This window comes from Caenorhabditis elegans, chromosome IV, assembly GCF_000002985.6.
Source record: "Caenorhabditis elegans chromosome IV".
Lineage (NCBI taxonomy): Eukaryota > Metazoa > Nematoda > Chromadorea > Rhabditida > Rhabditidae > Caenorhabditis > Caenorhabditis elegans.
The window spans coordinates 2,146,524-2,169,862 of NC_003282.8; the positions used below are offsets into that span (position 1 = coordinate 2,146,524).

A 23,339-nucleotide genomic window follows, 5' to 3' on the forward strand; every position below is an offset into this window, starting at 1 on the left:
TTTATTTAAGTAAAATCACGACAAGGGTCCCGCCACGAAAACTACAGTATCCCGTGGTGGTAGAGTCCAACTTTAAGGAAACATATTTATGATTTTACTTAATTTGAAGGAGAATTCGATGAGCTCAAAAAACAATTAAAATTTCCATAAAATAAAATTTTTATTATAGTCTCAGGAATGCAATTATAATTAGATATCACCAGCAAACATCTCCAGGAACATATTTATCAATAAGGGACTGATAATAGGGCTTCAGGGCGTCCATGTCAGGAGCATCGTCATTTTTGGAGTACAAGTCGCATTCGCTGAAAAATATAATTTCTTTCTGGTGTGATTTTTGAAGATTTGACGTTAAAATTTAAGTTAGCAGCATATAAATATAAATATTGAACTTAGAAGGTGACTTAGAATTATGCTAATAAGAACTTAAGGCTTTATAGGTCTCGCCACGAAAACTACAGTACCACAGGGAAGTATTCGTGGCGGGACCCAGATCGGGAAGGAATCTAGTCATGCTTATACTTAAATGAAAGCTCTCAGCGAGCTGAATTTAAATTTACTAATTTCAACTTTAATAAACCTACTTCAACATCATAATCGCCGGCTTCATCGCCACATCCCTGTCGTTTTGGAATTGGACGTAGTCATTGTGAGAGTGATATGGGTAGAATGAATGGAATCGAATTGCGTAAAGAGCCTCGTCTGGAAGAGTTGTACCGTGGTTTACAAGGACCTGAAAATATTTGTGCCTTAATTTAACAATAAAAATGTTGAAGAAAAAATGATTTTTTTAAAATTTTTTCCAAAAACTGTGTTTTGTTTTTCTTTAGTCCAAATGATTTTTTTTCAATATGTTTTTAGAAATAAATTTGAAATTCAAGTTCAGCTAGTTTTCAGCTTCAATTTAAGTATAATCATGACTATATTCCGTTGATTTTTAGAAAACTGGGTCCCGCCACGAAAACACTACTCTGGGGTATTCGTGGTGGAATCCAACTTTCTTCAAAATCAATGCAATCTGGTCATGATTATATATTTTTTAAAAAGCTGAAAATGAGTTGAATTTGAAACATCAGTTGAAATTTTTTAAATTTTGATCAGACAAGTTTAGAGAAAATTTGTGGAAAAAAATTTAAAAATTTCTTACCTTAATGTTTTTAGAAAAAAACTTAAAATTTCAGTTCTGCTAGTTTTCAGCTTCAATTTAAGTATAATCATGACTATGCTCCGTTGGATTTGAGAAAGTTGGGTCTCACCACGAAAAGTACGGTAGCTGGGGTGTTTTCGTGGTGGGACCCAATTTTTTTCAAAATCAACGGAACCTAGTCATGATTATACGCAAAATGAAGCTGAGGACGCGCAAAATTCAAGTTTTTGGGTTTCATTTTTACTCCGGCAAAATTGGAGGAAATTTTTAATTTTTGGAAACAAAAATTTTTCAAAAAAAATTTAGTCTAATTTTTTCTGAACATTGTAAAACTTCCTTCTACTCAACTCACCTTATACATATACTCATCATGACTCCAAGTCATTAACAAATTCTCCATTCCACACTTTTCCTGATACATTCCCATTTGGGTACCGTATACCGGATGGCTAATGTCCGGGTTCCCATCGAAGCTGGATTTTCCGTAGACAATAGAGGCGGCTGGTGCACAACCAACAGGATACGTGTCACCGGTGACTGCCCATTGCTCTTCACCCCATACGCTCATGATTTTCCCCAAGTCGTGGATTAGACCTGAAAAAAATTTCTGATTTTTTTTTCAAATTTTCTTAAACTTGAATTTCCAAGAAATTGATGTTAAAATTCGATTTTGACGCGTTTTTAGGTTCAATTTAAGTACAATCATGACCATGCTAATTTAAAAAATTTTGGGTCTCGCCACGAAAAAATTTGCTACAGTACCCCTCGTGGCGGGCCCAAAAATTTTCTAACTTATCGGAACCTAGTCATGATTATACTCAAATTGAAGCTCCACAAGCCCAATTCAAATTCGTTGTTTAAAATTCTAAATTCTAAATTTAATGAAAATTTCCCCGCAAAAAAAGGTACCTGCCAAATGCATCCACGGCTTGTCCGGGTGATTTTCTCTGATTTTTTCAGCTGTCTGGTAAGCATGAATTAAGTTTGCCTCATCCACATCCGGATCAGATTCGTCTAAAAATGTGGCTAGCATGTCCAGGCAGCCGAGAATTGGCATTTTCGCGTGGTCGAATTTCAGCCACTTTTGATGCTGAAAAGTTTTATTGTTTACTTGTTTTGTGGAAAAAGTTGAAAATTTGTAATCAGCATGTCAAGAGCTTTCATTCAAGTATAAACATGACTAGGTTCTGTTGAATTCGATAAAAGCTGGGTCTCACCACGAAAACCTAGCTACAGTAACCGACAGTTTTCGTGAAGGGACCCACAATTTTCAAAACCAACGGAACCTAGTCATGATTATACTTAATCAAACGCTGAAAATGCGGTGAATTCAAATTTTATATGTTTGAAGTCTTAATTCTAGCCTTCACCAAATTTCAAAATTGCCGAAACCTAGCCATGATTATACTTAAATGAAAGCTCTCGGTGAACTGAATTCGAATTATTTTTCTAAAAATCATTTACATGTAAAATTACCATTTCCTTTACAAAATCCACTGTCTGCTTCTGGTGCTGGGTGAAATAATGGGTCCTGACACGAACTTGAATCGGGTCCTCAGCCTTGACGTCATAGATACGATAGGTTTTACCGTCGGCTTCATAAGCCACGTTTTTTTCAATTCTCATTCTGGAATTTAATCTTTTTTTTTTCTATAGAATTGAAAAAAAATCGAAAAATATTTTTGAAAAAAATATTTACAAAAAATTTTTTGTTGGTTTTTTTTTTGGTTTTCAAATTCTGAAAAAGGGGTTCAATATGCACCGGGTACAGTGAATATTAAGCAAAAATGAATTGAGAATGAGGAAGACGACGTGATGAAACGCGTTATCTTTCATCGAAAGAACCGGTTTCACCCCCTCCCCACTGGCCCCCAGTCGGGTATGATACGATCTTTGTTCACATGACCATGTACTACTTGCAGGAATCGAATGATACTTGTTTTATCACCGGAACTTTGTAGTTTTGATATTAGAAACATATTGCGAAATTGCAACAGAAAAAATTCAAAAAAAAAAAATTTTTTTTTGGAATTTTTTCTTTCAAGAAAACTAGAAACCTTTTTTACAGATTATTTGAAGCTTTAAAATTATCGCTTTGAGAGCTTTTATTTAAGTTTAATCATGACCTACTTTGCTCAAACTGTGCAATTTTTAGGTCCCACCACGAATACCTACAGTATCCCGGGGGTTTTCGTGGTGGGACCCAAAGTGGGCGAAACATGATTATGATTATGCTTAAATTGAAGCTCCCGACAAGCCGGATTCGAATTTTTATACAGGTCCTAATAAAAATCAATTTCGGTAATTTTTGGGTTAAAAACATTTTCAAAAAAAAAACTTTTTTTTGAATTTTTAATGATAAAACTAGCAAATTTTTTGACAAATTCTTTGAACTAACCTTTTTGAGAGCTTTAATTTAAATATAATCATGGCCTACTTTGCTCAAACTATGCAATTTTTAGGTCCCACCACGAATACCTACAGTATCCCGGGGGTTTTCGTGGCGGGACCCAAAGTGGGCGAAACATGGTCAAGATTATACTTAAATTGAAGCCCTTAACGAATTGTGTTTGAATTTTGATACAGATCCTGACAAAACCCAAATTTGGTAATTATTTGGATTTAAAACATTTTCAAAAATAGTTTGAAACATTTTTGATTTTTTTAATCCTAAATACCGAATAGTTTTTGTTACGGCTTCAATTCATGGAAAATTATGAATGTTTCCCATTATTTTCCATTTTTGGGTCCCGCCACGAAAACTGCGCCGAATACTGTACCTATTCGTGGTGGAACCCAAAAATGTTCAAACTTTTCTAAACTTAGTAATATACTCAAATCAAACCTTATAGTAAGTTGGTATAAATTTTCCTAGTTTTAAATTTAAAATAAAATTTAAACGGTCTTGACACGAAATTGCCACGCTCAATTTTGGGTCTCGAAGCGAAAATTCTGAAAAATCGAAAAAAAAAAAACGCACACATAACATATTTTTATTGATAAATACAGTACACTTTAATATAAAATACATATGTAATTCCAGTAAGTTGATCTACAAAAAAAATTGAAATTCGAAAAAAAAATTTCGAACTTTTTTTTCAAAAAAAAATCCCAATTCTCCTTCACATAATTGAGCACACAGCGCTCTCCACATTTGGCTCACTGACTGAAACTCCACTGTCATTGCTCTGAATTGTTCGGAATTTTCGTTTGACTGACCGTAACCGGGTCAACGCCTTTCGGGTTCGGCTTTGCTTGTTTTCCAAAGCGTCAACCACCTGGAAACTCGAAAAGTTGCGATTTTTAGAGAAAATGTAGTTGAAATTCGGATTAAACTTGCCGAGAGCTTCAATTTAAGTATAATCATGACTATATTTGGTCTAAAGTGAAAAAAAGTTGGGTCCCACCACGAAATCTTCAGGAGGTACTGTAGGTTTTCGTGGTGGGACCCAAAAGGGGTGCAGCATAGGCATGATTATACTTTAATCAAAAGCTAAAATTAAGCTGAATTCGAATTTGAAGCTTAAGTTATTTTTAAAGAAAATTTGGAAAAAAATTTGAAAAAAAAATTTAAATTAAAAAAAAATGTTTTTTTAATAATTTTTCCAGAAACCGTTTTCAACTCACCGAAATAACTCTATAAGCCGCTACAGTCGCTTCTTGCCACTCCTCAGTTCCATTGTCCGAGTGAAGCTCACGATAACCATCGATACTGTCATTGGTGGCTGGAAAAAATTTCAGGATTTCATTTTATTTTTCCTTTAAAACAGATTTTTCGGAAAAAATATTTTTATTTTGAAATTCAGATTCAGCACACTGAGGCCTTTAATTTAAGTATAATCATGACCCACTTAGCACAAGTTTGAGAAAAATTGGGTCTCGCCACGAAACAATAGCTACAGTAACCGCCCGTTTTCGTGGTGGGACTAAAAGTTTTCAAAACCGCCGGAATATAGACATGATTATATTTAAATCAAAGCTGAAAACACGCTGAATTTGAATTTAAAAATTTTGAAAATCCGGGACCTGGTCCCATGACGAAAACCCTAGCTGTTCGTGGTGGGACCCAATTTTCATATCTTTTTATTTTCATATTTCAGTTAACTAGGTCATGATTATACTTGAATCGAAGCTAAAAATAAGCTGAACTCCAATTTTTTATTTATATATTTTTTTTTAAATTTTTGTTTCTCCTCACCTTTATCCCGATCCACAATATCCCAAACACTGCATTTCTCGTTTTTCTCCAGAAAATGTGTGAGGACCTTGCCGGATTGCAATTCCAGATAACCATTTGCATTGAATACAAATATACTTTTGAGGTGTTTGGTGACCATTCTGAAAACTGGAAAATTTCAAAAAAATCGTGGTATTTTCTGTGAAACGCTTGAACATTCGAATTCTACTCGTTAGTAGCTTTCATTTAAGTATAATCATGACCCACTTTTCTTTGATTTGAAAAATTATGGGTCTCGCAGCGAAAAATAGGAAACTACAGTAACTTCGCTGCGAGACCCAAAATTTTTAATTTTTCAAACTGAAGGAAACCTAGGCGTAATTATACTTATTTTAAAGCTTATGGTGAGCTGAATCTGAAATTTATGCTGAAAATTTGTAAAATGAAATACGCAGAGAGGGTCACGGTAGGTTTTCGTGGTGGGACCCAACTTACGTCCTAACCGCATTACTAACGAGCACTTTTCCAGGTGAACTGTGTGAGCAGATTGATTTAGTGACGTTTACAGTGTTGCCGAGGACGCAGAATCTGAAATTATTTATTTTTAAACATTTTTTTCAATTTAAAAATTTGTTTTTTTAAAGAATTTTTTTTTGAAATTCAATTATAGTTTTGGATTCAGCTAGTTTTCAGCTTTAGAATAAGTATAATCATGACTGTTCTGATTTTTTGGGTCCCGCCACGATGGCTACTGTAGCAATCCTAGTTTTTCGTGACGGGACCCAAAAAGGCGGAATCTAGTCATGATTATACTTATTTCAAAGCTGAAAACAAGCTGAAAACAAATTAGTTGGTAATAATGGACCAACATGATAGACTTTCGTGGTGAGACCCAAAAATCAAATGTTTTTTTCGCTTTTTTTAAAACTTTTTGATTGTAATTAAATTATAAAATCAGCTTCTTAGGCCTTCATTATTAAGGTTAATCATGGCTATATCCACTCGAATTTGAAAAATTTTGGGTCCCACCACGAAACCCATCTTGGTTTCTGTAGTTTTCGTGGCGGGACCCGAAATAATAGGCACTTATTCAAGATTATACTTATTTTAAAGCTCAGAATTGGCTGATCACGAATTTGTTAATAAAACTGTGTCCCCAAATCTCAAGTGTTTTGTGGCCGGACATGTAAACCCAATTTTTTTTTCAAATACGAGTCGAATCAAAGCTGAAATCTAGCTGAATTCATCATTTTTCAGTTTCAAATGTACCTTGGCTTTTGCTGACTAACAATTCCAGCAACAACAGGCCCACAATGCACACCAATTCTCAGCCGAACACTTCGCTCCAATTTCGGCACCACGACCTGTTTAGCCTCGAATAAAAGTCCGAGAGCAAGATTCAAAGAATCTTCGCAGTGATATTGATTAGCATTTGGAACACCGCCGACAATCAGGTAACTGTCCATCAGAGACAGCACCTTGTATCCCTTGTGCTTTTCGATTATTCTGTCAAATCTGTGGAAGAGATCAGTGACCACTGTGATGATTTCTGTTGGTGAGCAATTTACGCTGATTGTGAAAAAGTCTGGGATATCTGTGAATATCACGGAACAATCGGAGAATTCTTCTGAAAAATCAATACTGATTCGTTTTTGCATTACTGTAAAATATTGATTTTCAGCAGAGTTATGGTTGTTTAAAGTTGGTGGCCTAGAACTCCAAAGCTAGGGCACCAACTATGATATTTTACAGAACGTTTTTTTAAAATCGATTAGTTTTGACGACAGAATTCAAAAATATTGATTTTCCGCTGAGTTATGATAATTTCAAGTTGGTGGCCTAGAAATCCAAATTATGGATTTTCTAGGCCACGTATTTTACAATAGCAAGGTTAGTAGTTTGAGCGGTCAGAATTTCATTGATTTTATAAAAACTCAAAAATATCGATTTTTCGCCCCAGTTAAAATTCAATTTGATTAATTTGAAATTCATGGCCTAAAAATCCAAAACTAGGCCACTAAAAATTAGGTAGCGTTTTTTAGGGGATTTTAGGGAGTTAGTGAGCTATCAATTAGTGCCACTCAATAATATTGATTTTCCGTTGAGTTCTGATGATTTCAAGTTGGTGGCCTAACTTTTTCTAGGCCACCAATTTCAAACTTTCGTAACTTGTCTAAAAATTTATTATTTTCAAGCTTCAAAAAAAAACCAACGAACATCTTGTAATAAGACGCGTAAACTTGGGTTATCTAACTTTTGCTGGCCTAACTAAAAACCCAAAATTTTGTTTTCTAGGCCACCAACTTCAAAACGCCATGACTCGACGGTAATTCACTGTTTTCGAATTTTTCTCAAGACTTACGTGCTGGGACAGTTTTTGCGGCTCGCAGAGCCTCGGCAATCACGGGCGGCACAAACTCGAAGAGGAGCCTGTCGGTCTGCGATTTTTTGACCTCCAATTCCTCGGTCATTTTCTTCATTTTTTTCATAGTTTCCTCCAGTTTTTTACTGAAATTTTTTTTTTAATTTTCTAGTTTTATTATTAAAATTCAGAGCTCACTTCAATTCCATTTGGCAGATTCTCGACTGGTTTAACATGACCAAATCGCGAGTGGCGTCGTGCATTGGCATATCCGAAATGTAGAGTTTCAGATTGAGAATGTCGCGGACCTGAAATTTGGATTCAGTGCATTGAGAGCATTCATTTAAGTATAATCATGGCTAGGTTTCGGTAATTTTCACAAATTTTTGGGTTCCGCCACGAAAACTATCGGTTACTGTAATCGTGGTGAGACCCAAAAATTCACGAAACCCAGCTGTGACTGTGATTATATTCAAATTAACTGAAAATTTGGAATTCATCACGTTGTTAAATTTGATTTAAGTATACTCATGACTAGGTTCCATTGAGTTTGAAATTTTTGGGTCTTGCCACGCGGGGTACTGTAGTCTTGAAGTTTTCGCTGCGGGACCCATATTTTTAGAGTTCTACGTTTGCTTAAATCGAAAAGTTGCACAATTTTTCCAATTTTGAAAAATTGAAGTTTGATAGCTCCCAAAAGTGTAAAAAAAGATTTTTTTTTTGAAAATTTTCAAAATTTTCAACATCCCCAGAATACCTACCGTAGTCACATGTGGAGAACATATAAAAATAATAGAATTTCCATCATTTATTGGCATCATCTCGCCTTTGAGCACGAGGGGCTGCTGAAAAGCCTCCGAGGAGCCCTCTTGCACCTCATTCCGCTTGCTGTGGTGTTTTAGTTGGAATATGAACAAGGTGTTGAGATAACTGAGCACATTTTTGTAGGTTAGCTGAAAATAATTGAAAAGTTGAAAAAAAAACTGAAATTAAAAAAAAAAAATTTCGAAACTTTTTTTTCAAAAATTTTTTTTTGAAATTTTTTTTGAAATTTTTTAAATTAAATTTTTGTCTCAAAATTATTCCAGAACTCACCTGAATGTCAGAAGGTTGCACCAGTTGCATCAAATCACTGACTTTCAGTGTTTTCTTGTTTTCCAGCCCATACTCTCGTAACAAGTAAATTCCTGAAATTTACAAAATTTTGAAAATATGATTATTTTTTAAATGAAATTTTGTTCTCATATTTGAACTCAGCTCACCTAGAGCTTTTAATTAAGTATAATCATGACTAGGTTTCAAGAACTCTGAGAATTTTCGGGTTTCGTCACGAAAAATTCCGGGTTACTGTAGGAGGTTTTCGTGGAGGGACCCAAAATTTTCGCACTTTATGGAAGAAGTTCATGATTATACTTATTTTGAAGCTCATGACAAGCTTAATTTTCTGAAATAACGAATTTTTGCTAAATTGGGTCTTACAGCGAATTCCGTCTCGATTAGGAGGTTTTCGTGGCGGGACCCAAAACCCCTAATAGAAGGAACATAGGACATGATTATACTTATTTTGAAGCTCTCGACAATCAGAATTTGATTTCAATTATATTGTTGAACACAAACTCACAACTAAAAAATCTAAAAATCTCCGCACTTTTATATTTTAGGGTCCTGCAACGAAAAACCTTTTTCCCCATATTTTAATGATTAATGCGTAGGCTTTGCCGTCGTTTGACGTCAAATTGCTCATATTAAATGCGGTGAGAATTCCAAATTTGAGTGATGCTCCAAGAAAATGCTCAAACACGCAAGCACCCCGCGCGCGCGCGACGAGACCCAGATTTTTGAGCTTTTCGAGGAATAAATCAAAGAATAAAATTATTAAATGCTACAAGAAGAGTATAATTGTGACTAGGTTTTTTTTTTTGAAATTTGAAAACAAAAAGTTGAGTCCCGCCACGAAAACTACTGTAGGGTTAGTTTTTCGTGGCGGGACCCAAAAACTTACCAATATGCTCAATGATCATTTGTTTGTTGAAGCACACGTGGTAAGGGAAAATGTTCTTAAAATCGCGGAGTCCGACGAGAATTGTAGAGGACTGAAAATTTGGGTTGTGTAGGTTTACGAGGCCTTGTGTGGATTTACGGGAGTCAAATGTAGATTTACGGGGATTACTGTGGAGATTTACGGGATGAAAATGTGGATTTACGGGAGCACTGTGTAGATTTACGGGACGAACATGTGGATTTACGGAGTGAACATGTGGATTTACGGGGTGAACATGTAGATTTACGGCGTAAACTTGTGGATTTACGGGATGAAAATGTGAATTTACCGGATGAACATGTAGATTTACGGGAGCACTATGTAGATTTACAAGGTGAACATGTGGATGTACGGGAGCACTATGTAGATTTACAGGGTGAACATGTAGATTTACGGGGTGAGCATGTACATTTACGGGAGCACTATGTAGATTTACAAGGTGAACATGTGGATGTACGGGAGCACTATGTAGATTTACAGGGTGAACATGTAGATTTACGGGGTGAGCATGTACATTTACGGGAGCACTATGTAGATTTACGGGGTGAAAATGTGGATTTACGGGGTGAAAATGTGGATTTACGGGGTGAACGTGTGGATTTACGGGGTGAGCAAGTGGATTTACGGGAGAACTATGTAGATTTACGGGGTGAAAATGTGGATTTACCGGATGAACATGTAGATTTACGGGATGAACTTGTGGATTTACGGGGTGAACGTGTGGATTTACGGGGTGAGCAAGTGGATTTACGGGAGCACTATGTAGATTTACAGGGTGAAAATGTGGATTTACGGGATGAAAATGTGGATTTACGGGATGAACATGTAGATTTACGGGATGGAAATGTGGATTTACCGGATGAACATGTAGATTTACGGGAGCACTATGTAGATTTACAGGGTGAACATGTAGATTTACAGGGTGAACATGTAGATTTACAGGGTGAACATGTGGATTTACGGGGTGAGCATGTACATTTACGGGAGAACTATGTAGATCCACGAAAGTCAATTGTAGATTTACAGGAGGTTAAAATTTAGATTCACTTACCAAAGTAAAAGAAGGCGCATTTTCTGTAGTTTTTGTGTTTCGAAACTTGTGAAAAAGCCGTTTTCCCTTCCGATGATTGTCGTCCGGCTCAACAGAAAAAATCACGTGTTCCACCATTCCAGACTTGCGTCGTTCCTGATTACGCTCCAACATACATACCTAAAAAAAAATTTGAAAATTAGAGACAATTTAATCCAAAAATTGCGTACTTTAACATCCATTTCGAACAAAGTTCTCGCGGTTTTTCGGACCAACCCCTTGACAATCGGGAAAAGTCCCTGACGGAATGAGAAATAGTGAAGTTTGAGGCCAGACTCTCCGAATGGCTCACACTGGAATGTTGGGCCTTTCATCTCGGATTTGAACGCGATTTGATCGATGAAATAGTGCATACTGTTGAGATTGTCAAGGAATTCCTGGAAGTTTCAGAAAATGTAATGTGAAAATACAGATTCCCCATGAAATTTCACCCCTGGGGCAGTATTTTTCCTGGGTTCTAACTGAAAATTTAATTTTGTGGGATTACGGTAGCTTTGAAAGTACGCAAACACCAGATTTTACTATTCATTAGCAATTTTTCACTAGGAAATTCAAATTTTTCGCATAACTTTGTATCCCAAAGCTTTGAGGTTACTGTAGCTTCGAAAATACGCAAACACCGAATTTTACGCTATTTTCAGCTAGAGCTCTGATATTTTAGGGTCGAGGGTAACAAATGATGAGAAATTCAAACTCAATAATTAAATTTCAAGCAAAATTTTCCGTTTTCCTCACCTGCAAATTATTCGCCATGCAGAACAACATTTTTTGCCATCCAGTCTCACACGCATGTGTGATCAAAAATTCTCCATACATCTCCCACATGTCATCAACGGAAAGGCCTGAAAATATTAATTTTTTTTTGGTGGCCTAGAGTCTAAAAATTTGTGAGTTTCTAGGCCACCGCGCCTACCTAATACTGTCGCGGCTACTCGGAAAATTCTCATCGTCTCGGTGTCATCGTAGTAGCATTGAATATCGAATTTTATATCTTCTTGGTAGCCGGCTTTTCGTCTGAAAATTTGAATTTAGCTTATTGAGAGTTTTAGTTTATGTATAATCATAACTAGGTTACTACTAATTTTGAGATTTTGAAAGAAAGTTGGTTCCCGCCACGAAAAATCTTGAGTTACTGTAGTTTTCGCGGCGAGACCCAAAATGTTTCAAATTTGAAATAACTTAGTCATGATTGTACTTGAATTGAAGCTCTCGACAAACCATATGTGAATACGCTAATGGTGATCAAAAAGGAAAATCTCAAAAACAAAATTTTGGTGTTCAAATTTCAAATATTCTGTCATTTTTTGAATACTCACTGAACCATTCAAATTGATGCCACCAACAGCTTCACCCTAAGTATAAACATGCCTAATTTTGCCCAAATTTGAAAAAGTAGGGTCCCGCCACGAAAAATCCTGGGTTACTGTAGTTTTAACGGCGAGTTCAAAATTGTCAACTTTGAGGCAACCTAGTCATGTTTATACTTGAGTTGAAACTCTTGGCGTACTAAATTCAAAAATAACATTTAAATTATTAAAATGTCATTTTAAACTACAGTAACCTTGAAGTTTCGTGGCAAGACCCATTATTTGCAGTTCTGAACCTAAATTGTTTTATCTAAAAACATACAAAATCTCCTCCAAAACTTCTGGTCCATATTTTCGAAGAATCAACGCCGAAACGCATACATGTGTCCAACCGATCTGAATTTACTTTCTTTTTTTTTTGAAATTTTAGCTTCAACTTTCAGGCAAAATATGTATAACTCACCATATTTCTGTGTAGTAGAAAAAGTAGAAAAGCGAAAAAAGACGGGGTGTATAAACTTTACGAAATGCTGTGGTCCGCGCGACGGCAGGTGAGCAGGCTTCTCTGCCTATCAAATATGCACCGACACGCAAGGGGCAGGCAGAAGAGGAGATATGGGGATATATAGAGAGATAGTGTTTTGATTAATCACTATGTCATGTTTACTTGGATATTCATCATTGGGCATCCACGTCATATGGGGGAATTGCGAAACTAAGGGAGATCGATTTTTTTCCCCCGAAAAACGGGTCCGAATATAGGTGTTTGCTCAAAACCGTAGTAACTTTTAACATAGTTATAGCAAGTTAAATTTAATTTCCTTGATTTTGAAAAATAGTTTTGCAGAAAAAAAATGTTTTGTTAAATTTTCAAGTAACTATTAATATTTTTCCTTATGATATTTGAGTTTGAATACCAAAAACTACACTTTTCTATCAATAATTCTAGCTTTTCCTTAAAAATCTCCAATTATTAACTTTTTTATTGCTTTATTAGACGCAAAATTGTCTAAAAACACCGAATTTTATAGTGAAACTTATCAAAAACTTCTCAAAAAGAAGTTATGGAAACTCGAAAAATGACCGAAAATTAATTGAAATTTGAAATTCGACCGACTTGTCAAGCGGCTGGAAACTAATTTTTTTGAAATCACCGTCTAAACATGGGTATACATGTTACATACCATGAGTTTTCACCTCGGTTGAGGCACATTTAGAGTCGATGGATCACCAGAAGTTACCAAATTTTAACAATAAAGTAGTTTTTTTTTCTTCAATAAAGTAGTATTTCAAATTCTACCTAATTTTAGGTCATTTTTTGAACCGCCATAATTTATTTTTGAGAAGTTTTAAAGAAGTTTCAAAATGAAAATCGGCGTTTTCAGACAATTTCAAGTCTAATAAAGCAATCAAAAAATTATGTCTACACCACCTTTTTTTTTTTAAATAACATTATTGAATATATATTTGTTACGTTCCAAGAATTTGATTCAAGTTTTAATGAGACGGTTTTTGAAACTTCAAAAAACTTGCAGAATCTGACTATAAACAATGTAATATGAACGGATTGCAAGAATTTCTGATACACTTCTAATTAGAGAAGTAAGGTTCAATATTGTAAAGAAAACTTGTCAAGATGCAAGATTTATTTATCCCATTAAGCACATAATCCAGCGTTATCATACTTATTAGCCCGGCAACGTGTGAGTACTGGACAAGCCGAGCATGTCGGTCCCTCTACGTAGATTGGCTCATCAACGACGTTTCCTCTGAAATAGCAGGTTGAAGTTGGCAGTATCTTTTAGATTTTGTTCCCGACATTACCAGAATATGATCTAGGCAACAAAGAAAAATAAGAAGTTAATTTTTTACATATCGATGTTTTTTGAATTTTTAAACAAAATCCAGAGATTTGTAAATTGACAACACTTTTCGCTCACTTTTTTTCCGATTTCAAAATACTTGCATTGTATTTTTCTTACATTTTCTTCGGCAAATTGCCGATTTGCCGAAAATTTTCAATTCCGGCAATTTGCCGGTTTGCCGATTGCCGGAAATTTTTAATTCTGGCAATTTGCCGAAAAAAAACTTACTGAACATAATACTTGCACACAACAACCACTGGCCCATTTTCCGGATCCCAACATCGCTTCATCCCACAGCCAACCGAACTAGTTCTTGCCCACACTATTTTCGTTGCCGAGCTGATTTTTTCAGAGCCCTTGTAGATGTTCGACGTCCATCCGTTATCTTGATTTTACTTATACAATTTCAAAACTTCCACATTTTTAACTGTTATTTGAGTATATATTTTCTTTCAATTTTTGGCAAAGTTGGGTTCCGCCGCGAAAATTACAGTAACCTCGCGGCGGGACCAGAAATTTTCAATTGGCGGGAATATGGACATCCTTATAGCTTTTGACAAAATTCATCTGAATTCCGATGTTTAAATTTAAAAAAGAATACTCCGAATATTGGAAAAAAAATTCCAAAGTATTCACAAATTTTCAAAAAAAAAGTAATGTATTTTTTCAAAATATATTTTTTAAATTTTGTTTTGATAAACTATTATTAAATCTAATATCAATAACTTTTACACAAAATAAAGTGAAAATAAAATTCATATACACAAAACCACCCGTAGAAATACACACAAAACGAGGCTGAAGGGAAGAGTGAGAGAGCAAATTTTCGAGTTTCGAAAATTTGGAGCCAAAAATTTTTTTTTGGCAAAAGAGGGTCTGTAGCACCTAAGGCAAGAGGTACAAATTCTATTTAAAAAATTGCAAAAAAAATTTAAAAGTTTCGAAGTTTAAAAAAAAAAAAGTTTAGACGGTGAGCCCAGAAGTCGTCGGAACATGATGATGTTGTGTCATTTCCACGTCGATTCGGGCGGCTCCAGACTCGAGAGATGATGATGATGAAGTGGATTGAGAATGCTCAGGTATCTGAAAATAAATTTTTTTGGAAACTTGTTAAGAAAAATTCTAAAAAAAAATGTTTTTTTTTTCGAATTTTTTTCCTGAATTTTCAACTTTTTATTTTTCAGTTTTTGCATATTGTTTGAATGAAATTTGACTTTTTTTAAACACTTTACGCTTCAATTTAAGTGTAATCATGACTAGGTTCCCTCGAATTAGACAAACTGGGGTCCCGACACGAAACCTGCTGAGGGTACTGTAGTTTTCGTGGCGGGACCCAACTTGAGAGGAACAGCTCAAGGTGAGATAAATGTGATTATTTTAATCATTTTTTTCACAAATCTAACAGAAAAATTCTGAGAAAAAAAGTTTCAACCAAAAAACTTTTTTTTTTGGAAAATTTCACTATTTTTTATTTTCAATCAGTCTTTTTCGTAAAAAAAATTAATTTTTTCTCATTTTCAGCTTCAATTTTAATATAACCATGACTAGGTTGCCTTGAAGTTGAAAATTTTGGGTCTCACAACGAAAGCTCCAGGGATACTGTATTTTTCGTGGCGGGACCCGAAAATTTTCAAATTTCAGGAAATTTAGTCATGTTTATACTTAAATTGAAGCTCTCAATTCGCTGAATTCATTTTTTAGTGAAACTTTATATGTTTTGAAAAATTTTTAATTTTTTTGAAAATTTTCAAAAAAAAGTTGTTTTTCAAAAATTTCCAAAAATTCCAATTCTCAGAAAAACTCTCCAACTTATTTTTTTTCCCCCACTTTTCCGAGTCAAACTTAGTAATTTAGTCCATGTAGTGCACTATTTGCTCAGCGAAACTTCTAGTTCAACGCCGCCGGAGGTTTAGAGAAAAAAAAATAGAAAGTCAAACAAAAACCTATGTAAACTGAGCAAGAAAAAACGTAAAAACATAGTTCATTTAGAGCGCATGTTGTAGTCCGTGTGCTCGCCGAGCACACCAACTACATGTTTGTTTAGATGATGATGTTTCAAAGCTGGATATGGTAAAAAAAGAAAAACAATTGTATTTTGTGGATTTTTGCAGCGAGGCCTGATTTTGCAGGAATCAAAACTTAAAATTTCGAATTCAACTGGGCAAAAGCTTCAATTTAAGTATAAACATGACTAGGTTCTGTTGATTTTGGGTCCCGCCACGATAAATCTACTGTACCACCATGTAGTTTTCGTGGCGAGACCCGAAATGCTCAAATTTGAGATAAGTAGGTCATTATTATACTTTACTGTGAGGTCTAGTTAGTGAGCTTAATTCAAAAAATCAGTAAATTGAGCAGACTTACAAAAAAAATAAGCGGGGTTACTAAAGATTTTTGGTTTTCATACGGATTCTCGCTGCGAGACCCGGTTTTTCAAACTAAAAATTAAAAAATTTGAATTCAGCTTAATAAAAGCTTTTATTTGAGTATAATCATGAAATACTTTTCTCAAGTTTAAAAAAAATTGGGTCTCGCCACGAAAAATGAAACTACAGTAACCCTAGCGGTGAGACCCAAAGTTTTCTGCAAAATAGGTCATGTTTATACTTATTTGAAAGCTTTCGTTGAGATGAATTTTGATAAATTAACTGGAAATTAAAAAAAATAAATTTTGCGGTAAATTCACAGCGAGACCCAATTTTTTTCGAAAATTTCAAACTAATCGTATCATGGTCATGTTCATACTTATTTTGAAGCTCTCAGTCAGCTAAATTCAAAAATTAAAGTTTCATGTAGATTTACGAGACTTTGTGTAAATTTACGGCAGACACACTTACCGTAATCACAGTCTGATTTGGTAGTCCAGGCTCCCCATTCTGAACCATCGTCCTCACAGCGTCCTCATATGATGGTGGAGCATCGAATTTGGGGTCATAAGACGGTGATACTATGTACATTGGCGGGAAACTTGCAGGTCGAACTGTATCGCCAGTTGGGGAGGAAAGAGCCGACGCTGGCGACAGACGGAGCACTGTTTGTCCCTGGCGTTGCTGGAAAATTGAACTTTAGGAAGGTTTTAATGTTAATTTTTAGATTCATCACGTTGAGAGCATTCAGAAAAGTATAATCATGTCGGGGTTCTGAGGATTTTCAAGATTTTTGGGTCTCGCCACGAGGTTACTGCAGTTTTCGCCGTGGGACCCAACAATTTCAAATTTGATGGAAGTAGGTCATGATAATACTTAAATTGAAGCTCTTGGTGTGCTGAAATCAAATTTATCACTGAAAAAATCGGTTTTTTGGGCCACGCCACGAAAAGCCGGGGTTACTGTAGTTTTCGCGGTGGGACCCAAAAACTTTCAAAATCAACGGAATCTAGTCATGATTATACTTTAAAAAAAAGCTCTCAACATGCATAATTTGAATTTTATATAGTTTTTTCAAATAATTCAGGCAATAAAAAAATTTCAGCCGAAAAAAGGAAAATTTTGAAAATTCCAACCTGTGTTCTTTGTCGTGTGCGTGCATTCCTCCGATTGTTGACCAACATGCAGAATAGAGTGATAACAACACATACAATAGCAATTGCAGCAATTATTAAGACCTGGAATTGATTGGGTACGATTTTTAAAATGAAGAAAAAAAATGTTGTTAAAAAAAATTTTTTTGAAACTTTTTTCCTTTTTATTCTTGAATTCATCTCGTCAAGAGCTTTGATTTAAGTATAATCATGACTAGTTTCTATTCATATCGAAAATTTTCAGGTTCCGTCACGAAAAGGGAGGTACTGAGAGAGGTTTTCGTGGCGAGACCCAAAATTTGAAAATTGAACAAAGTATGGCATGATTATACTCAAATTGAAGCTCTAGGTTAGTTGAATTCAAAATTGAACGAAAAAGTGAAGAAAACTAAAATTTGAAAAAAAAAATCTGAAAAAAACATTCCGAACATGTTTTTTTTTGAAAATTTTGAAGATTTTTGATGTTTATATTTTTTTATCTTTATTTTTGAATTCATCTCGTCAAGAGCTTTGATTTAAGTATAATCATGACTAGTTTCTATTCAAATTGAAAATTTTCAGGTCCCGTCACGAAAAAAAAGGTACTGAAAGAGGTTTTCGTGGCGAGACCCACAAATTTGAAAATTTAACAAAGTATGGCATGATCATACTTAAATTGAAGCTCTAGGTTAGTTGAATTCAAAATTGAACGAAAAAGTGAAGAAAACTAAAATTTTGAAAAAAAATCTGAAAAATTTTTTTTAAAAATAATTTTCAAAAAACCTACCGTAAGCGCTCCATTTGGAATTCCATTTCTTGAGGATGTCGTTCCGTCTTCTGATTGATAATCGAGCGGCATTTCTGCAACAAAATAGAAATAGTAATGGAGTGCTGTTTTTCACAGTAAATTTCTTATCAGTGATTTCAAGGAAGTTAGGAAACATGTACATTTCCGGTGTGTCTAGACCAAAATATTTACAAAAATGACGAATAAATAGTAAATAAACCGATAGAATTTCGAAAAACGTTTTGAAACAAATTCTGTTCTGAAAAAAAATTTTTTTTTTGTAAAAAAATTTTTGACCGAAAATATCCTTTTTAGATCGTAATTTGCAATTTTACAATGTATTTTCAAGTTTATCTTACCGAGAGCTTCAAATTAAGTATAATCATGACCTACTTATCTCCAATTTGATAAGTTTTGGGTCCCGCCACGAATTCGGTAGATTTTCGTGGTGGGAGCCAAAAATTGTCAAATTTGATAGAAGTAGGTCATGTTTATACTTAATTAGAAGGTCTTGGTGAGCTGATTTTAAAAATTTTGATATAAAAATGATTTTGTAATGAAATAAAATTTAATATCGAAAAAAAAGTTTTGAAAAAAATTTTTTTTTGATTTTTTAGAAATTTTTTTGCAAACTTTTCTAAACAAAAGAAAACGTGCCCAATGTCACCAAAAATAACAAAAAGTCACAAAGTACATGTGGTCAAACCGTGTTACGCAACACCCCGTTTTTAGTCACCTGGGACCATATCGAATTTCTATGGTGGCCCAGCGGTCTTTGATGGCACTTTTTTTCGGAATTAAGTGTGCAAAACATCATGTTTGATGAGTGGAAAATTTGAATTTTGAAAGTTTGAAAATCTGGGAGAAAATTAATTTTTTTAAAAATTTTAGTTGAAATTTTTTTCAATTTTTTTTCTTAGAAGAAAGTTTTTTCTTCTTTTTTTCTCCCCCCCCAGATTTCGTGACGGGACCCGAGTTTTTCAAATTCGAGGGAACCTAGTCATGATTATACTCAAATTGAAGCTCTGAATACGCTTAAAACGAATTTGAAAATAAAAACTGACCAAATTACATATTTTTCAAAATATTAGTAAAAATTATTTATTCAACAAAAAATTCAAAAAAAAAAAATCAATTTTTCGCAGAAACATGCGAACAAGAAAAAATTAAATAGGAATTAAAGAATTATAAAATTCAAAGAATTTCCGTTCGCAAACTACAATCGGATTAAAACGGTGCACTAACTTCCCTCCAACTGATAATTGATAAAACTAGAGAAAAAATTGATAATTTCTTGCAATTTTTGGTTTTAATTCGTACAAGGAAATAAATAGATCAAAGAGTGCCTACAAACATTTTTCGACAAAAATTGTGAAAAAACATACTTAAAAAATTTTATTAGAACGTGTGGGAAGGTGTGAAGTGTGGGTGATTCATCACCTTTTCAGGGAACAATGGCATGGAAATGTGATTATTTTAGTGAAATAATGGTACTAGTAAGCGAAAAAAGAAGTTTGTAAAGTTTGGGAAGTTTTTGAATAATTGAACATTTTCAAAAAAAAATGTTTCTTCCAAAAAATTTTTTCCTGCTTTGATTATTTTTTTTAATCTAATTTTTTTAGTTCAACTCATTCTCAGCTTCAATTTAAGTATAATCATGCCTATGTCCCTTTTAATTTCGAAATTTTGGGTCTCGCCACGAAAAGCCTAGGTTTTCGTGGCGGGACCCAAAACATGTCAAATTGGAAGGAAGTATGGCACGATTATACTTAAATCGAAGGTCTCTGTGTGAAAATTATGGAATGGGCACCAAAAAAAAAATTTGAAAAATTTCGTGAAATTTTAAATTTCTTTGAAAGCTAAAATTTTTGAAAAAAATTGAATTTTTTTCTTCTCAAAACTTTTTTGTTTTCAAATTTTGTTTTGTCTATTTAAGCTAACTTTTTGTGTTTAGCTTATTTTCAGCTTCAATTCAAGTATAATCATGCCATTTTTCCGCTTAATCTGAAAAAAGTTGGGTCCCACCCCGAAAACCCACGGAGTACTGTAGCTTTTCGTGGCGGGACCCAAAAAATTTCAAATTGGAAGGAAGTATGGCATGATTATACTTAAATTGAAGCTAGGAATGCAAAAAATTCAAATTTCAAGTTAGTTTTTGAATAATATGAAAGGAAAAAAAAGTTGTAAAAATAATTTTTTTATTTTTTTTTCTAAAAAATCAATAATTTTTTTAAAAACAAAATAAGTTACCAAATAGCCATTCAGTACAAAATAAATAAAAAATATCCGAAAAATCCCAGAGTTTTGTCAAGTGGAAAATAAATACCACTTCACTAGGTTATTTACCAATTTTTCGGAGAAATTATTGATTTTTTTTGTGTGGATTTACGGGGTCTAAAAATTTTTTTAATTAAAAAAAAAGTAATAATAAACTGTGAAAAAAGAGCCTCACAAAGAAAGCGAAAAGTTTTCGAAGTGAAATTTTTAAATTTTTCCATGATTTTCACCAATATTTGCCTACGGGAAAGGGGGCATAACTAGTATCAGAGACGTATATTTAGTAGCACAGCTATTTCAAGGTACAGCAGGAAAAAAAAGTAGGTAAATATTGGGAAATTTTGAAAAAAAAAATTTGAAATTTTTTTAAAAATTTTTTTCAAAAACTTTTGCAATTTAATTTCTTTTTTTTTAATTTATAAAAAATAATTTTTTCTAAAAAACTTAAAGAAAGAAAAAGCTTGAAAAATTGGGGTAAAATGAGAAAAACGGTGAAATTTGATACTGTCCTGTGAGAAAATAGGTGCACAGAATTATTTATGGCTACGTATAGGTATCTTGTTGGCACAACAAAAAACATATACACAAAATCTCGGGTTACTAGAATTTTTTTAAAAATCGATAAATAGTAAGCGACACATAACATTTTTAAATTAAAAAAAAAACAATTGAAATTAAAAAAAAATTGAAATTATGTTTTTGACCTGAATTTCTTACATTGTGTATTTTTTTTTAACTTTTATAAAAACTGAATTTAGTGTGTTCTCAGCTTCAATTTAAGTATAAACACGACCTATTTTGTTCAAATTTGAAAATTTTCGGGTCCCGCCACGAAAAGCTGCCGATTTCATGGCGACACACAACATTTCAAATCGCAGGGAATGTAGGCATGATTAAATATACAAAAATTAAATGAAAGCTAAAAATACACTGAATTCCAAATTTTATATTATTTCCAGAAAAAAAAAAATTTTTTTTTGCGTGCTAAAAAAATTTCAAATTTCTTTTTTGAAAAACTCGAAATTTTCGAACTTTTTTTAAAATTTCTATCAGGTTTAACTTTGTGCAGCGTATTTAGCTTCAAATTGAGTATAAATATGTTTCAAAATATTTTTTAAAATTTTAGGTCCCGCCACGAAAACCTACAGTACCCCGGACAGATTTCGTGGCGAGACCCAAAAAGTGCAAAACTGGGGAACACAGCCATGATTATACTTAAATTGAAGCTGGAAACGTGATAAAGACGAATTTTTAAAAGTCGATATTTGTAATCGAGTTTTCAAAAAAATTTTAAAATTTCGCGCAAATTTATTGCGAAATATTGCGAATTTTATGAAATAAGCCAATTTTAGGGTTAAAATTTTCAAAATTTTAATATTTTACAATGTCCTTAATTTATTATCAGCCAAAAAAAACGTACCGTTCGTAGAATTTCAAAAAATCTCCGGTGCCTTGTTGGTGATTGCCGAGGTTGGTTGAGTAGAGTAAAAGTGAATTTTTTTTTCGAAAAAGTTGGGCGAATTCGAGAGTTTCGAGAGTATAAACACAGTTAGTTTGTACTGCCAATGCTTTTCTCTCTCACTCTTTATTTGCTCAATATCCCCGTCTTGGCATACTGCTACGCCGGCGGCAGTGGAGGGGCAAAGTAAATATGACCCCCCTTGCTGGGGTCCCCGACCCCAATTTTGTGTGTCTTTTGGAGTTTATACGGGGCTTATCAATGTTGGGAACACTTTGAGCAAACGTTTTGATCGAAAATATCGAGTTTGGAATGAGGTGGCCTAGAAATTCGGGGAGAAAACTAGGCCAGCAGTTTTCAGTAAAATGAGAATTTTTGTAAATTTAATAGAACACATGTTTTTCTACATATTGCGTTTTGAAAATCTAAAAAATAATGATTTTGAGCCAAGTTATGGTAGATTGAAGTTGGTGGCCTAGAAAACCAACGTTAGTCCACCAATAGGAAACATTTTTTATTTTAAAAAATTTTGATACAGTCTAATTGAACGCATTTTTTTTCTATATATGGCATTTTGAAAATCTAAAAAAAAAAATTTTCAGCCAAGTTATTGTAGATTTAAGTTGGTGGCCTAGAAAACCAAAGGCGGAACTTCTAGGCCACATCCTTGTGAACTATTGTAAAATAACATAAAATTTTCATAAAACGGGGTTTTTTTAAAATTTAAATAAAACTTTTCAAACTTTTTCACTTTTAAATTCCGAATGATAATTAGTTTCAGCCAAGTTATTGTAGATTTAAGTTGGTGGCCTAGAAAATCAAAGGCGGAACTTCTAGGCCACATCCTTGTGAACTATTGTAAAATAACATACAACAATAACATACAACGATTTCTGGCCACGTTACGGCGGTATAAAGTTGGTGGCCTAGAAGTTTTCTTTAAACTGCCGTAACTTGGCTAAAAATTGTTGTTTCTAAAAATTACTAAACGCAAAATGTAAAATATAACACACTTTTGTAGAGCATTGGCAAAAAAACCAATTTTGAGTTGGCGGACTAACTTTGGATTTCTAGGATTTCTAGGCCACGGCCCATTTTAACACATGAATACTTTATTTATGCAAAATATACTGTACAAAGTTTAATATTAAATATGCAAATTTCCACCACCACACACATTTTTCCATTTATCACTCTAAATTGATGGAGAAAAATGAATATTCTGTTTTTGGCTTTACTCCCCGCAATATTGGCTCATGTTCGTACACATATTGGTAAAATTTTAACTTTTTCGTCAAAAATTGAAATTCAGCTTGACGAGAGCTTCA

The 23,339-nt window shown here is 33.9% G+C and overlaps 3 protein-coding genes and 1 long non-coding RNA gene across 5 annotated transcripts; all 4 read right to left on the reverse strand.

Annotated features, from left to right (window-relative positions):
* Positions 1-148: 148 nt before the first annotated feature.
* C54E4.5 (Inositol oxygenase) lies at positions 149-2,774 on the reverse strand. The gene is made up of 5 exons (NM_067769.4): positions 2,624-2,774; positions 2,057-2,237; positions 1,500-1,741; positions 585-733; positions 149-305 (listed from the first exon to the last, which is right to left on the reverse strand). The coding sequence occupies exons 1-5, from the start codon at positions 2,771-2,773 to the stop codon at positions 197-199; spliced, it is 831 nt and encodes a 276-aa protein (NP_500170.3). The 5' UTR covers position 2,774; the 3' UTR covers positions 149-196.
* Positions 2,775-4,123: 1,349 nt separating this feature from the next.
* gcy-37 (Soluble guanylate cyclase gcy-37) lies at positions 4,124-12,646 on the reverse strand. The gene is made up of 16 exons (NM_067770.5): positions 12,588-12,646; positions 12,447-12,520; positions 11,731-11,831; positions 11,553-11,659; positions 10,988-11,194; positions 10,779-10,937; positions 9,689-9,779; positions 8,782-8,873; positions 8,448-8,639; positions 7,885-7,994; positions 7,687-7,832; positions 6,594-6,951; positions 5,820-5,912; positions 5,346-5,485; positions 4,775-4,872; positions 4,124-4,425 (listed from the first exon to the last, which is right to left on the reverse strand). The coding sequence occupies exons 1-16, from the start codon at positions 12,588-12,590 to the stop codon at positions 4,270-4,272; spliced, it is 2,127 nt and encodes a 708-aa protein (NP_500171.2). The 5' UTR covers positions 12,591-12,646; the 3' UTR covers positions 4,124-4,269.
* A 1,108-nt stretch (positions 12,647-13,754) lies between these two features.
* linc-101 lies at positions 13,755-14,334 on the reverse strand. Its single transcript, NR_101891.1, has 2 exons — positions 14,218-14,334; positions 13,755-13,893 (listed from the first exon to the last, which is right to left on the reverse strand). It is a non-coding gene; the product is annotated as a long non-coding RNA linc-101 (long non-coding RNA).
* Positions 14,335-14,728: 394 nt separating this feature from the next.
* C54E4.4 (uncharacterized protein) lies at positions 14,729-22,103 on the reverse strand. Of its 2 annotated transcripts, none has more exons than NM_067771.4 (5): positions 21,973-22,103; positions 18,276-18,349; positions 17,492-17,593; positions 16,827-17,039; positions 14,729-15,072 (listed from the first exon to the last, which is right to left on the reverse strand). In NM_067771.4, exons 2-5 carry the CDS (start codon positions 18,345-18,347, stop codon positions 14,953-14,955), a joined length of 507 nt encoding a protein of 168 aa, NP_500172.1. In that variant the 5' UTR covers positions 18,348-18,349; positions 21,973-22,103; the 3' UTR covers positions 14,729-14,952. The 2 variants fall into 2 exon arrangements, 1 of the variants encoding a protein (NP_500172.1); NR_136368.1 differs by having other exon boundaries at positions 14,953-15,072; positions 21,973-22,091.
* Positions 22,104-23,339: the final 1,236 nt, after the last annotated feature.